The sequence below is a fragment of the Sciurus vulgaris genome (assembly GCF_902686455.1).
Source record: "Sciurus vulgaris genome assembly, chromosome: 7".
NCBI classification, from domain to species: Eukaryota; Metazoa; Chordata; class Mammalia; order Rodentia; family Sciuridae; genus Sciurus; species Sciurus vulgaris.
Window position 1 is genome coordinate 82,499,479 of NC_136467.1, and position 15,779 is coordinate 82,515,257.

Consider the following 15,779-nt stretch of genomic DNA (forward strand, 5'->3'; position numbering starts at 1 on the left):
TTCACCCCCATATTAATAAATCAAAATTTTAATTACCCAAAATATTAAATGCAGATCTCCCTACAAATGTTACAGTATTGCCTAATTCATTTTCTGGTTCACTGGTTGAATGATTTTACCATGGAAAGCACAGCACTTTATAATGAATCCAAAATTTCTATCTTCCTCTTGGGGGACAGTGGACTTTGAATAAAGAATGCATATGTACACACTTAACATTTACTCAGGATTCCTGTACTACTTCCAGATCTTTCCTGTCTTTATAAATCGGGTAAGACACAAGCACTCTGGATGATAAACACTCATCTGTAAAAGAAATCAGCGGGTTTAGATCAGTATCTTTCAAACTATAGACTGCGGACATCTGAATACCTATGAACATAATTGTGGGAGTCAAAGAGGGTTACAAGATGACTTGCTTTGGCATCTTTGTATAATATAAATATGATTATATTCTGGATAATCTCACTGAAAACTTTTACCCCCAATTATTGTCACTTAGTTTCAATATCTAATTTTGACATTGTATTTATGATTTTTGGTGTTAGCGAGCAATAGTGACTATGTTTAACTCAATACACTTTTTCTCAAACAGGGATTCACTTATATATTCTTGGGGCCTGAAAGACATTTTTTCCATAAACATGAGTCTACATACTATTCAAAACCAAGAGACACTAGATTAGATCATCGTGCAAATCCTTTACAGTCTGAAAAATATATCATATTCTACTGCAGCCTACCAATAATTTATGGAGATCAAATTTTAAAAGCATACTTAGAGAAAGCAAACTCCAGGAGGAGTTATAATTTCTAATTCTAACTGCGTCCTTCTGGTTCTCCCTATACAATTATATGCAAATGAAACTTGCAATATAACAATAGGCAGTCAATGGCCAAAATCAAGCAGGGGTATCAAAGTTTCTATTAGCAACAGTCATTATGATTTTAAATGGTTCAGTACACCACATATTAACTAAGAGTAGGAAAATCTCGTTTCTTTTTCCAGCTTTGCCTCTGGCTTAAAATAACATCTTGGTATTATAGTGATTTTATTCTTGCAACTCTCGTTTTTTACAAATTTAGAGTATTAGGTTACTCAATGAATAAAGTATACAATAAATACCAATTATTTGCAGCATCTCAATGATATTAAATAAATAGAAAAATACATATCTACAACACTTACATGTTTGCTTTTCTCAATTTTTGTCAGTAACTGTATACAGATATATATAAATACACTACAAAAGTAATGGTAAAATTTTTTGATTGAATGCAATTGAAGAGTATTTTGAACTAACTTTGGAAACATTAAGGCTTAAAATTTGCTTCATCTAATTTAAAAAGAAATGTAATTGTACAATTAGCACTAAAAAATATTTTACTGGTAAAAATCATGGTTAAAGGCCTAAAAACAAATTCTTAACATTACTTTTCTATCATAATTTCATATCGAGTTATTAACCCACACACTCTTAAAAGAATTCTCTACTTATATGTATCTTAATAATTAAAAGTGAAGTAAAATGTTTGCAAGCTGCAAAATATTCTGAATTTATAAAGCATGTACTTTATATTCAAAATAATAAGATTTTAGTTTAAAAACTAGGAAAAATAAAACTTCTTTAAATTATGTTATGCATATCTATGATACAAATGTGAATAAAGTTTAAGTAAAACTCCTTCAAAAAGATGTATATAGGATATTTTCCTGATATGCAGCATCGTAAGGGAACATTTAATAAAAGGAATAAGTTTTAAACCATTTCTAAAGCATTGCTGATAACAAAACAATTTGATTATTAAACTAAAAAAATATTTCTTAATTATTTTGGCGGATTCTTTTGGAAGGTGAAGGTTAAGAAAATCTAAGATCAATTTCACAATCAACCCATTTCAAACAATCTTAAGCTTCATTAAAAGAGAATTATCCGTTTGAAATTTTAAAAAGTTTTCTTTTCCTGTTAAGTGTAATGGATGTTACTTTATTAAGCTCATTTCAAACCTTCTTCTTCCAATAAAGGATTTCTCCTTTTTATTTTTTAAATTTAAAATTTATTTTCTAGAAGATACAATTATACTATTAACTAAAGGACAGCACAGTAAGAATGGAAAAATGTACATTTCTAAAAAGGGCACGTTTTTATATACTGTGATAAATAGTTTCTTTCCTTCTGGAATAAGCATGTACCACACTGCAGAAATGTTAAAATCAATGCCAACAAGGTACTCTACCTGAACTGTAGAGCTGATCTCTGATGCAAAGCCTCCTGTCAAGGGAGCTTCGTGACTGATTAGCAGCCGCCCTGTTTTGATCACAGACTGAAAAAGAAAAGGAAAATCTGATGTTGAAGCAAATACATATTTCAAGTACATAATGGTAGTTTTAATTCAGCAATAAGAATAAATTTAAATTCAATAAATAATATAAAAATCAGTAAGTCAATTTCATGCCTAATGAGTTACAACTCCCTCTTGGCTGGATGGTCTTCAGATTTTCATACTGTTAAAAATTTTTCAATATAGCTTATAATTCCAGTACAAAAGAAAAATGAGATTTGTAATTCTATGTAGTATGCAATTTAAAATAATGTCTATTATAGGATATTTTTGTGTTATAAATGCAATTACTGTTTCACATGTTCATATCTTAGTATCAATTTTTTCTTCACATTACTTTAAGAATAAAAGTAATAAGTGGTGGCATATATTTGCATATAAATAACAATAGTCTTTGGATACAGAATGTGGAAAAAAAAACACAAAAATAGCACAAAAAAACTTGGAACAAAGGGAGAAGTCTAATAAGATACTCATGGAAACTTAGCAATAAGAAATTACTACGAAAGTAAGAAGGTTTGACTCTCTTCATTAACTTGCAGTAAAATCTGGTTAATGGCCACTGTTCCAATTTAACATAAAAAAGTTCACAGTTCCAATTTAACATAAAAAAGGGTCACAAAAGATATATTCTTAGTTGTTCCATGTGGTTACTCACACTGTGCACAATATACTCTGTAAAATAATAAATCAAAAAGTATAGCTATGATATCATAGCAGGATGCCAGCTGTTTTGTGAGGGAAACTATTAACACCAACAGAAAGTTACTGCTTAAAATACAATGAACAATTACCATGTTACCAGAGAGAAGTGGTGATTTTATCTATAGACGTCAGACAATTCGTTATCACCTTTCTTAAAATCTATGTAATTATTTTGTGAATGTGAAATAAAATCTTCCAAGCAAAACTATGTAACTGAAAGAAAAGATTTCATTCATTCTAGGCAATTATAGTTTAGAATTTAGAATATGCAGCAGTTTCAGCCAGCAGATGTTAAACCTGAAGATATGGCCAGTAGCCATGACAAAAATAAGTTACCGTATCTACTAAGTAAATAGTGACTGAGGATCATAAAATTTTATGAACACCTTTAATGAATACCACCCCACCTCCAATGAAATACTAACCTTGGAGTATCAGTATTTAGCTTTTTATGATTGAATAACTACCACATTTGCAAAAGTCACAAATTAAATCTCAACACACTTGAATAGAAATACTCCTCATCAAGAAAAAACATATATTCAAAGCATTCTCTAAAAGATGTTCTGCCTTTAAGATTAATTAATTAAAAAAAACAGATATGACAGTAAACTTTCTTAAATTTCGGAAACTGAGAACTCTGCCAACTGCAAAGGATGACATAGCTAACATCCATCCAAATGTTACACCTTAAATTTCTAGCAGGTAGAAATAAGAAACTTCTATGAAAAATCCTGCTCTTATCTTAAAAGACCAAACAAATTGTCCTTTTTGCCTAAGCTCAGGCGTATCCAAGGTCACATCAACAAGCAATAGGCCTACTGCCCACAGTCTGTAGAGTAAATCAGGAGCTAAGTATAGATGCCCCAGGACAAAACTTCCTACACTTTGGGATTCATGCAACATTACATGTATGTGGATAGAATCTGGAATCTGAGTGTGCTTAGCAGGGAAATGCCTAAGTACACCAAGACACACCAAAGCAGTGGGGTATTATGCAGTCATGAAAAAGAATGAAGATGTGGAAAAATTCCCTTAATAAGTCAACTGGTAAAATAAGAAGTTGCAGGACAAAATAATCTCATTTTGTAAAAAATTACCACAACTGTGAGGACACTAAGAAACATTCTTTTCAGTATGTATACTGAGCCTACATGTGTAAATATCTGCAAAGTTTCATTCCATATTACTCAAAATAGTTTCTATCAAGGAAAGATAGTGACAGATGAGTGCAAAAGAGCTAATTCACTTTTTTACTTGATGTAGTTTTAGATGATTAAAAGTATTCTCAGGAGTCTAATTTTTTTTAAGTCTTAATTAATATTTAAGACAACAAACACGTTATGTTACAGTGATGATCATATCAAGAAAGAGAATTTTTTTAAAAATGTTCCCTTAGGAAGAGTTTCAGAAACAAGGAAATCCTCATGTTCCAGATTCTACACTAAAAACCCAGGGAGCCAGTCTTCCCCTTCTACTCTCTGTGTGATCTGCTACATGTCAGGATCATGAAGAGCTCCCCACTGAAACCTAATGCGGAAGGACACTAGACAAAAGGACAACTGAACCACTAACCTGAGAGAAGCCCGAGCTCTGTGACACCTGAGTACATGCATCACACAGAACCAACTCGTGCCCTCAGGTGAACAGTCATGCTGGCAGATACGGAAGGAGCTCCAGAAAACTCTGAAACACCGAGAACCAGAAGGGAAAAAAAGACGCAAAGCAGACGCACTTTAAATTTTTGGAAATCACCACTGTACACAAACAAGTAAAAGGAACAGTGTGTGAGAAGCATCAGAAGCAATTAGGAACAACAGTGACTGTCACAGAGACTGCTCTGTGCCCTGCTCTCAGCTCAGCAGTTTCTATTCGCTGCTTCTTTTAAAGTGGAAAACTCAAGTTTCCTTTTTTTTTTTTTTTTTTTTAATTTCCGATATCTGAAAAGTATTAAAATATATAAAACAAACTTGGGTCAGAATTTTCAAAATGTTAAAATTTAGGAATAAAACTGGTTATTTTTAGTCATACTCTCAAATTAGCATAACTTGAACTGTCTAAATAAAGTTCTCTAATTCTATGAGGTGTAATAGAAATCCTGTTTATCATTCTTAACCTAAATTCACTAGAATTCCTAAAGATTGCTTTTCTATACTATTATGGAAATTAATTCTTTATTGAGACCATTACAAATTTATAAAACTGAAAATAATATTATTCTCTCAATTACTCTGTGATTCAATTAAATGTTCTGATTAGGTATTTCTGTCAACTACAACAGGTTTTTTAATCTTCATACCTCTATGTAAAATAACACATAACTGCCAGGAAATTTTTCTACCCAATTTAGTATTTTGATATACTTAGTAAAAATTAATATGGTGTTTTACAAATGGAAATTGTTATTAACTTTTTAAAAGTAAATAAATATAGATATAAATATGATTATGTTTTAAAGTTCATTTTCTTTCAAAGACAATAATTTTTAAAGTTTTCAGGTTTTCTTCTGAGATAAGTGTATTTCTTCACTTGAAAAACAAGTTAAAAGTGTTTAAATAACTTTTCAATATGGAAGCTGAACCAATCAAAGCCAGGAAAGATCACATAAGACTGGATTTTCCAAAATCTGCTTCTCCAACTTTTTACCACTAAGAACTGCTTCTGGACTCTGGCCTACAGCAGATGGAGCACCAATGAACTAGAGGTGACAAATGGCACCAGGAAAGCTAAACCAATTTAAGATGAGGACTGTGAGTAACTGTTCTCTATGACTTCTACCCCAACACAAAAAGACTTTGTTCCCTGGAGGGGCTTTGAAGATCTGTCAAGAAAACTTTATGGTTCTGAAAGGCTAGGAGTTTCCTCAACATTTCAAGCGGTTATTTTTTCCACCAAGCCATCAGTAGCATCCTAACATAGGGAAGCAAACAAAACCCCAATGCTTGTCAACAACAGATGTGGCATGGCGCCCCCTGCTGCTGGAACACTGAAGACAGCTCCACCTCACTGGGCTACACCAGGACTTCTCCCTGTGGTCCATTCTCTACATTCCCATTTTCATAAGTGGAGGTAAATTCAAGCTGCCAGTGAAGGATGTCTAGCACAGCACCATGAGCGTGGTAGGCACTCCAGAGAGTCAATTAGAACAAAATCTACTATGCCAAAATTGTTTAACTACATTATCCATGGCATCTTTCAAACTTTATTTATGCTATTTCTTTCGTGGCAAAATCATTTTTTGTTGTTGCTGTTTGTTTTGGATTGGCTTTTGAAATTATTTTTATTTTTAGTTACAAAATATTTTTAAGATAGTGCAAGACCAGACTTTAGAACATCGCAGAAAGTACTAAATTCAATTATGAAATGTACCAATTTAATTATGAAATAAGACTCCAAACTAATGACATATTAATGTAGCTTTTTACTGCTTTTAATTTACTTTTAACTAATAAATGAAAAGATAAAAATCATACACATTTATGGTACTGTGTGACATTTCAATACATGTACACTAACATAGCTTTAACAGTGAGATACCTGTGGTTATACAGAGCTAAGTTGTACTCCGTTCAAATGATTGCACAGACTTTGGCTGCCCAAATGTTGGACATATGTTTTAGTGAATGTAGCCTTTAAAGGTTTTAACACAATCCAACCAGGAAAACTATTAAGCTGTCATCTCAGGAGAAAATGATACAGACAGGCAGACCATTAGGCTTGCATATGACTGAAAATGCAAGAGTGACATTCAAAAAGAAATGTATGTATTATTTCTTACTCAAAATCTATAACAAGATTTTCTCCCTACAGACGATTTAATCTTACCATCCTGAGTTCACCAGCCTCTTCTGAGTGCTGATAAAATAAAGTAAGAAAATAACACTTTGGTAGCAATTTACAGCCCTTTTAATGTTTTCTATCTGAATATAAAGCTAATGAAAAGCAAATGAAACATCAAAGCTGGCCTTTACCAGTTCCTTGTGTATGCAAAACATACATTTAAGCACAACAAAGGATAAAATCCTAACACACATGTTTCATTAATCAAGAACATACTAATCAGTAACGATACAATCTTGAATTATTAAGGACAGGATATTGTTGATTTTCAAATATCAATGCAAATGAATTAGATAAAATTTTGAGGCATTTTCATGTTTAGTAGCCAAATGCATCTGACAAGTTAGCCAGAAAAACCTCATCATTAATCACAGGCTAACAAATGTGTTCATAGCTGCCCAGTAACCACTATTAACCAGCATGACCTGCACACATGACTGGACCACTGGCTCAGTCTCCACTGGAGAAATACCAGCGCTCAAGAGAAGGAACAGTCATGCGCTCCAGAGAAAGTCCTGAAAAGTCCATTTTGGCAAGGATGTTAGTGATGGAGTTACAAATATTTTAATATTGTAGGAAAGTGTAAACTGAGAAAACCTAAATCCTCAGGGCTTTATCACCCATGTGGAAAAAAGTACGTAAAGGAGCAAGAGAGCACAGTGAGAACTGAAAGTGAAGGGCGGAAAAACAAACAAATAACCCTGACCCCAAAAAAGGAAACGTTTGGAAAATTTTCAGACATCCTCATTTTGTGGACTCCTTACTTGATCACTTGTGTATCATGGTTGAAATACTGAAGCACCTAAGAAAATCCATTTTTGCAAAGTTGAAAGTAATCATCTTTCTGAAAGCTACTTCAAAATACTTCAGATAAACATGCTCCTGCCAATCAACCTTACCTTTCCAGCTGGTGTTCTAAGAATCCTTCTACACTCCAGATGTGTCAGGTCCCTGGTTACTCCGAATATGATCCACATTTTTCCTCCCTTGACTTCCTTCCCCAAATTAGCAGATATTCTATCCTTCCCTCAAGACCATCTCATACAACCCCCTCCTTCCTACCCTCCTAGCAAGCTGGGCTTTCCCTTATTTTAAAAGCCCCCAGTACGGTTCCCTCTTTTTCGTATCAGATTCTCTACATTTCCTCATAGAATTCAAGGTAGCTGATGATGCAAGGATGTTCTATGAACCCTAAAACAGGCTACAAGGACAAGGCTCACAAAACAGAGTCAGGTAGCACACACTGCTGTACCTCTCTTAAGAGCACAAGTGATCCTGGCCAAGATATCTGTGTGAAAATGTGTTTTACTACGCCCTCCAGTCATACTCTAAATACATTAGAAGACCATGTTATATGTTTTTCTTACAGAATATAGCATACAACATACATGTTTAATTGAGTCAATTATACTTGTTGTTTTTGGACAAGATGATACATATATTATTAAACAGTTAGCAGTTGAAAAAGGACCTAAGCTTTTTTGTTTTTGCAGTTCTGGGGACAGAACCCAGGGCCTTCTGTATGCTAGGCAAGTGCTCTACTGCTGAGCTACATCCCCACTCCAGTTCTCTTTTTGTTTGTTTCTTAGTTTTGGTGTAGTGCGTAGTTGTGAATGTGGACACTTAAAAATGTTGTTTATATTGACTGAAGAAGGAAGGATGAGGAGAAAGAAAAGAAACAAACAAAAACAGAAACACCAGCAGCAGCAGCAGCAGCAGCAGTTAGACACAGTGAGTTAGGTGAACCACTCTCTAGCCTCCAAGTGTCTGATGCCTTTAATCCCTTGGGGGGCACCAACAATGCTCCAAAGCACGATGAAAGGGAAGTCCTAAAATCTGAGCTCCAGTAGTTCTGAATCTGATAGAGGACCACCATGAGCTGTTTCCAACTATTTTCCCTATTCCAGATTGTTTTTTTTTTTTTTCTTCCTTCCTTCCTTCCTTCCTCCCTCCCTCCCTTCCTTCCTTCCTTTCTTTCTTTTTGGTACCAGAGATTGAACACTCAACCACTGAGGGGCACTCAACCACTGAATCACATCCCCAGCCCTCTTTATTTTTTTAATTTTGAGAAGGAGTCTCATAAGTTGCTTCAATCCTTGCTAAGTTGCTGAGGCTGGCTATGAACTTGAGAACCTCCTGCCTCAGTCTCCCAAATTGCTGGAATTATAAGCAGGAACACAGCGTGTTTCTGTTTTTAGGTAGCTTTTTTTAAATGCATGATTGTAATAAATCCATGAGCACAGGTTAGTACTGAACATAAATTTTCTTTTCCTGTTGACAAAAGGTCACCATGATTATAAAAGTTGTGTATGGGACTAATGAATATTAATTAGATTTATAGTTAGGCATGGGTAAATATGTAAATAAATGTGTTTTTCAAGTTTTTGTTTTGTGTATCTGCCTTCTAAGCTTAAACATCAAAAAATCACCACTTCCAGGTGACATCATCATTTTCTCAGCCAAAACAATTTTTCAGAGATTGAAGTAGCAGCTTCTTAAGTTCTTTTTCATTCTACATTCTTAGCACTTTCCTATCATTTTTTTGGCAAGGTTTGAAAATATTTCCATAAACTCATACCCACCCTTCACCTTTCAATCAGTCTCTTTCGATGAAGACAGGAAATTATAACATGCCATTTAGATAATAATTCTGTTGGCTCCGAAGTCAGGGAATTTTAGGAAACTGTTAATAAGGGTTATTTAAAAGGCCAAGTTGCACTTCTGAAGCGCAGTCAGGGTGTTGCATCGTACCATCTTCTATTCTTAGAACCACCCGGCTCTTCTGTTTTTTTCTTTGGAGTTGGTAATGGCAGGAAGCATTTGGAAGTACCACATAACCAAAGCCTTACACTAAGTATGCTGCTACTCTTCTAAGAAATAAAAAAGTGGGAGTACAAGAGTCAAAAGCTACTACACAGTATTTGTTAAACTTAGAACCTGACTCAGCAGTAAAGATCACCGGCAGTATCATTCCATGATGTTCATTATTCATTAATTCAGGCAATTTTATCTCATTGAAGATATGTTCCCTTTTTACCATGATTTCACCTATGTATTGTGCTTACTTTGGCATTTGGGTTATGATTACAGGCTAACTAAAGATCAGCATGGATCATTTTGTCTTTGTTTTACCATTTCAACAACTGTAACCAGTTCTGTATCTATTGTATGACCATCCCCATTCATCTCCAGCTGATACTGTGAAGTCATTAAACAACAGCTCCTCATTCCCACTTCTTTGACCTTGTGCACAAGTGGACTTGCTCTCTTGAGGACCTTCATGTAAGGGAATCATATAATACATGTCCTTTTGTGACTGGTCTAAGTGCACTTCATATGATGTTTTCAAGGTTCATCCATGTTGCAACATTGGTTACAATTAACCCTTTATAAGGGTGAATGATATCCTGATGTATGTGTATATCACATTTTGTTTACCCACTTATCTGCCCATGGGCTCTTGGGTTCCTTTTGCCTTTTGGTTATTGCAAAGAATGCTGCTACGGACATGGGTGTGCAAGTAGCTACTAAGGGTCTCTGCTTTCACTGTTCTGGGTTATATATCCAGAAGTGGAAATGCTGGGTCATACCATAATCCTGTTTAATTTTTCAAGAACAACCCTGTTTTCCACAGTGGCTGTAACTATTTTACAAACCTTTCAACAGTGCAAAAGACTTCCAATTCATCCACATTTCCCCCAACATTTGTTATTTATTGTGTTTTTGATAATAGCTATCCTAATGAATATAAAGTGTTGAACATTTCAATAATTACAGGTGTTGAACATCTTTTCAAGTGCTTACTGGTTATTGGCATATCTTCTATTAAAGTCTTTTGCCTATTTTTCTAATTAGCCTACTTGATCTTTCACTGTTGATATAGATAGTGCTTTAAGACAGTTTTATATAATGAATTTCGTAAAGGAGTCTCTTTGGGAGAGAAAATAAAATTCTTTCAGAATATGACTTTCCATACAGAAAAATAGATAACCAATATCTCAATTGTTCACCATGTCCTCTTTCCTTAGAAGCATCGCATTCTGGTTTCTTCACCATTCCTATTTTGAAACACACAGAAGGTACATTTTCCCCAACATCATAGATCCTTTTCCAGATTAACTATCCAAGATAGCACTCCTCTCCTGAAAAATTTCCACTGATAACTTATGAAGAGTACACCTGCAGTCCTCTGCCTGTGAAAACAATGCAGTCTAACTACACAGTATGGAGCCCTCTGAGTCTCAGCTCTTTATTCCACACATTGGCACTCATTAGAAGATAAAAGAATGCCAACCAAACAGTTTGGAACATCAGTATAAACCAGAACATCACTTTCGTCATCTTATTTTAGAATACATGCAATTTCTCAAAAAATTTTAATGTAGAAATTTCAAAGGTCACCAGTTCATATCAAAAACAATATCTTGTGCCACTCATGTGAGTTAATATTGGGGAAAAATGATGAGTTAACTCAGATCCCTAAAGAGTTATAATTTGAGTTGCCACAATGCCCTAGAGCAAAGCATTACCAAAAAAGAAAGAAAAAGACTTAAATTGTTTTTAATAATAATAATAACAAAAAGGTCAAGTGTTGGTTTTAAAAAGTAAAGTTAAATGTTAAAAGTAAATTGTTACAGAATTTAAAATTTCAACTCCTTTGTTCTTTTCATAAGAAATATTGAAAAAGTAAATTTTTCTCTTCTTAAAACAAATAACAATTACTAATAACTTCTCCTTTGTAATTCATAAGTCTCCATTTGGCAAACTTTTCCCAAGTGTTGACAACAGGGGGAAACACTACGTCTGGCCTCCGTAGGCGTGCTAACGGGTAGACGCTGACATCATTCCTTGCACTCCCAGCTTAACATGAATAATAAGAAAGTGCCCCTAACTAAAACCAAGATTGTCAGCCAGTTACATTTTACACTGCTGTTTTAAGCACGTATCAAGGGTACAATTTTCCCTAAAGCCAGCTGGTTGTCTACCAAGGTAATACTTCTCCAAGGAATGATCAAAAGTATAAACACAGCTACACTTCTGTATCACCATGGATAAATGGTTTTATTTCCTAAAACCTAGTCCAATTTTGTTGGAATAAATGGATTTTTACTCCATTACAAAACAGAAATCATGTGCAGTTCATAACGCATGGGCAAGGCTAAAACCCTTTTGGGTCTTTTTTGGATGTGACTCAAAAAAATATTATAGTGAAACTCAAAGAATGTTTCAGCAAAATTCATACATTGAGTGTACATAACTAAGATGGCACAGAAAGTAAGTGCATAAATTTCATAATTTCATTAAAAGTAAGATCAGGGAGGGAAATCATTTATATGGCAGGTGAATTCAAAGAAAAGAATCCCTACAACAGAACTAGTAATATCCACAAAACACTCCTTGACTATTTGATAAAAAAAGTGAAGGACAAAAAGACACAGAAATCTCAAGGTCAAGAATCATAGTATCAAGGCAGGCACAGTAGCAGATGCCTGTAATACCAACAGCTCAGGAGGCTGAGGCAGGAGGTTCACGAGCTCAAAGCCAGTCTCAGAAAAAGCAAGGTGCTAAGCAACTCAGTGAGACCCTATCTTTAAATAAAATACAAGAAAAGGGCTGGAGATGCGTCTTGGTGGTCGAGTGCCCCTGAGTTGAATCCCTGGTAAACCACACACACAAAAAAAGAATTATAGTATCAAATCTCATTGTTACAAGAACAGTAGTGAGAAGATACAATAGTAGTTGTCCAGAAAACTGACTCAATATTTAAACTTCAATATTTAAACATCAATTTCTATCTAGATTTAAGTTCTTTTTTTTTCCAGTGCAAAAAAATCTGAAATGTTATTTCCTTGTAAACCAGAAGAACATCAACAATCTATTTCTATTTGATTTACAGTTTTTTCTTCTGCAATGCTTTTGTCTTGTTTGTTTGTTTTTGTGGTACTGGAGATAGAACCCAAGCCCTGGAGCACATCAGGGCAAATGCTTTAACCCTGAGCTACATCCCCAGCCCTCTTCTACAATGTTTGTATGCACAGGGACTAAAAGAATAAAATGATTCTGTCCATTATACCAAAGAAAGTGGACTAAGGATATAGCTCAGTTGGTAGAGTGCTTGCCTCACAACCCCCAGCACAGAAAAAACAAACAAAAAACAACAACAACAAAAACACAGAAAGTGAACCTAGAATTGAAAAACCAGTAATAGGTGGAATTGTGACAACATCTCCTTTTTTTCCTTGAGGAGCAGGTCAAAAAATTTTGCACTCATTGACTTACTTTATCATAAGAAGTCTGTTATTCAGTCATATACTTTATGAATAAAATAATTACAATAAGAGAGAAAATACCATTGCTAATGGTAATTAGCAAATGTTCTATCACTAATAATTTTGTTATAATTTATCATTATTCATAGCTTATTATATAATTATTTATAATAACTTTTAAAATAAGAATGAAGTGGTGCTTTACCCATTAAAGTCACTAAGTAATTTAAATTTAAATTCTGACAAAGATATAGTAAAACCTTCATTAAATTACCACAGGTAACATGAATTGGAATAAATCTCTTGAGAAATATTATGGAAATATATTTATCCAAAGCTACTAAATGTTCAAATCCCTGGAAGAAGGAATTCCAGTTCTGAGATATATTATTCCTAGGAAAGAAACCAAAAGACACAAAATAATGGATTCCTGGCTTAAAATAGTCTTGTGTTAGTCTTCGTATGTGTTAACTGGGTTAAAAAAAAAGGGTGGGGGGAGTTCAAAAATTTTAATAACTTCTGTTTTAGACTCAGGGTCACCAACTGAAGATCCAAATATCATTATTGGGTCATGAGCAAATTCCATTCAGAAGGGCAAAGCATTTTAGAAACATTAATTTAAATGTCTTCTAAGGCTACAATAGGTTACATACTGCTTCAATAGCTGTGTTTCAGTTGCCTAACCTCTGCAGGCCTTATGGCAAGTAGCAGTGGGAAGGCTGGGCATGAAGGAGGTCTCACCTGTGGGGCAGAGCTCCTGTACTAGGGAACAGGCCCAGAGGTGCACAGTCTATCCCTTCAGCTGGGAACAGGAAACAGAATCAGAGTGAACCCCCATACCTTGGCTACTGGCAAAGGAGTCTGAACAAAATGATATCACCCTTCTCAGATGAGTGAAGGAATCAAATTGGAGTAAAATGCTGAAGATTATCCTGCTCATTCAGAGTAAAAGCAAGCCTACAAGAAAGATCTGCTAAAAATCTAAAAGTGGAGGGCAGCCAGGGACTTCCCCAAGCAGCCCGGCTCCCTCCAGCGGGAGGCACCTTTCAAGGCTAGCTTCTTGGAGCAGATCGCCCAGTGAGAGCCTTTCTACACAGAGCCACCCACAAGTCCCCGAGCCAGCGGAGAGCTCCAACCCGCAGGCAGCCTCTGGGACCAGGGCAGGGCAGCCAGAGACTTCTCCAGGCAACCCTGCCCCACTCCCGCCGCAGGCACTTTCCACAGGGTGATCCAAGATGGCGGACTAGAGGGTGACTGCATCTCCAGTCACTCCAGAATCCAAGATTCAAGAAGGGGAGGCATTGAGAGACTGGGACTAAAATAGAGCCACGGGGTGATTCTCCCCCACCGGGTGAAGCTGGGCCTGGGCGGCAGGCACCAATAGGGGCGGCTTATCAGAGCACGGCAGGGAAGCTAGAGTCTTCCCCAGGTAGCCCTGCTCACTCCCGCATGGGCTCTTCCCACACGGCCAGCTTCTCGGAGCAGGCCCCCCAATGAGAACCTTTCCACACAGAGCCAGCTCCAAGCCCTGGAACCACTGGGCAGCTTTCTTCAGAAGCACTGCATTATCAAGTTCTTCCAAGACATCAGGCTACTGAAGGATGGGAGGTGACATACTGGAAATCTACAGGGACACTATAAGCCAATAGAGGAAATCTGCAATATCTCAGAAGCCCACTGACATCTGACCAATATGAGAAAACAAGGGAAGAAAATGTCCCAAACAAACCTAGATACTATATCAATAAAACTCAATGACAGCACAGCAGAAGAAATGGCAGAAAGGGAGTTCAGAATGTACATAATTAAAACAATCAGGGAAGCAAAAGAGGAGATGAAAAAGCAAATGCAAGCATTGATGGAGGAGATGAAAAAGCAAATGCAGGCATTAAATGATCACACCAATCAACAGTTAAAAGAGCAAATAGGGGAAGCAAGAGATCATTTCAATAAAGAGTTAGAGATACTGAAAAAAAAAACAAACAAATCCTTGAAATGAAGGAAATAATAAACCAAGTTAAAAACTCCATAGAAAGCATAACCAATAGGATAGAACACCTGGAAGACAGAACCTCAGACATTGAAGACAAAATATTTAATCTTTAAAACAAAGTTGACCAAACAGAAGATGGTAAGAAATAATGAACAAAAACTACAAGAATTATGGGATATCATGAAAAGGCCAAATTTAAGAATTATTGGGATTGAGGAAGGCTTAGAGAAACAAACCAAAGGAATGAACAATCTATTCAATGAAATAATATCAGAAAATTTCCCAAATCTGAAGAATGAAATGGAAAACCAAGTACAAGAGGCTTATAGAACTCCAAGTATACAAAATTACAACAGACCCACACCAAGGTACATTTTTATGAAAATACCTAACGTACAAAATAAAGACAGAATTTTAAAGGCCGCAAGAGAAAAGAATCAAATTACATTCAGGGGGAAACCAATATGGATATCAGCAGATTTTTCAATCCAGACCCTAAAAGCTAGAAGGGCCTGGAACAACATTTACCAAGCCCTGAAAGAAAACAGATGCCAACCAAGAATCTTATACCCAGCAAAACTTACTTTCACATTTGACGATGAAATAAGATCCTTCCATGATAAACAAAA

The 15,779-nt window shown here is 35.5% G+C and overlaps 1 protein-coding gene across 1 annotated transcript in view; it reads right to left on the minus strand.

Moving 5' to 3' along the window:
* The window catches only part of BCKDHB (branched chain keto acid dehydrogenase E1 subunit beta), a 240,503-nt gene that overhangs the window by 71,993 nt on the left and 152,731 nt on the right, over positions 1-15,779 (minus strand). The window contains exon 9 of the mRNA XM_079146543.1: positions 2,239-2,325. Coding sequence (XP_079002669.1) covers positions 2,239-2,325 — 87 coding nt within the window. The remainder of the gene's footprint in view (positions 1-2,238; positions 2,326-15,779) is intronic.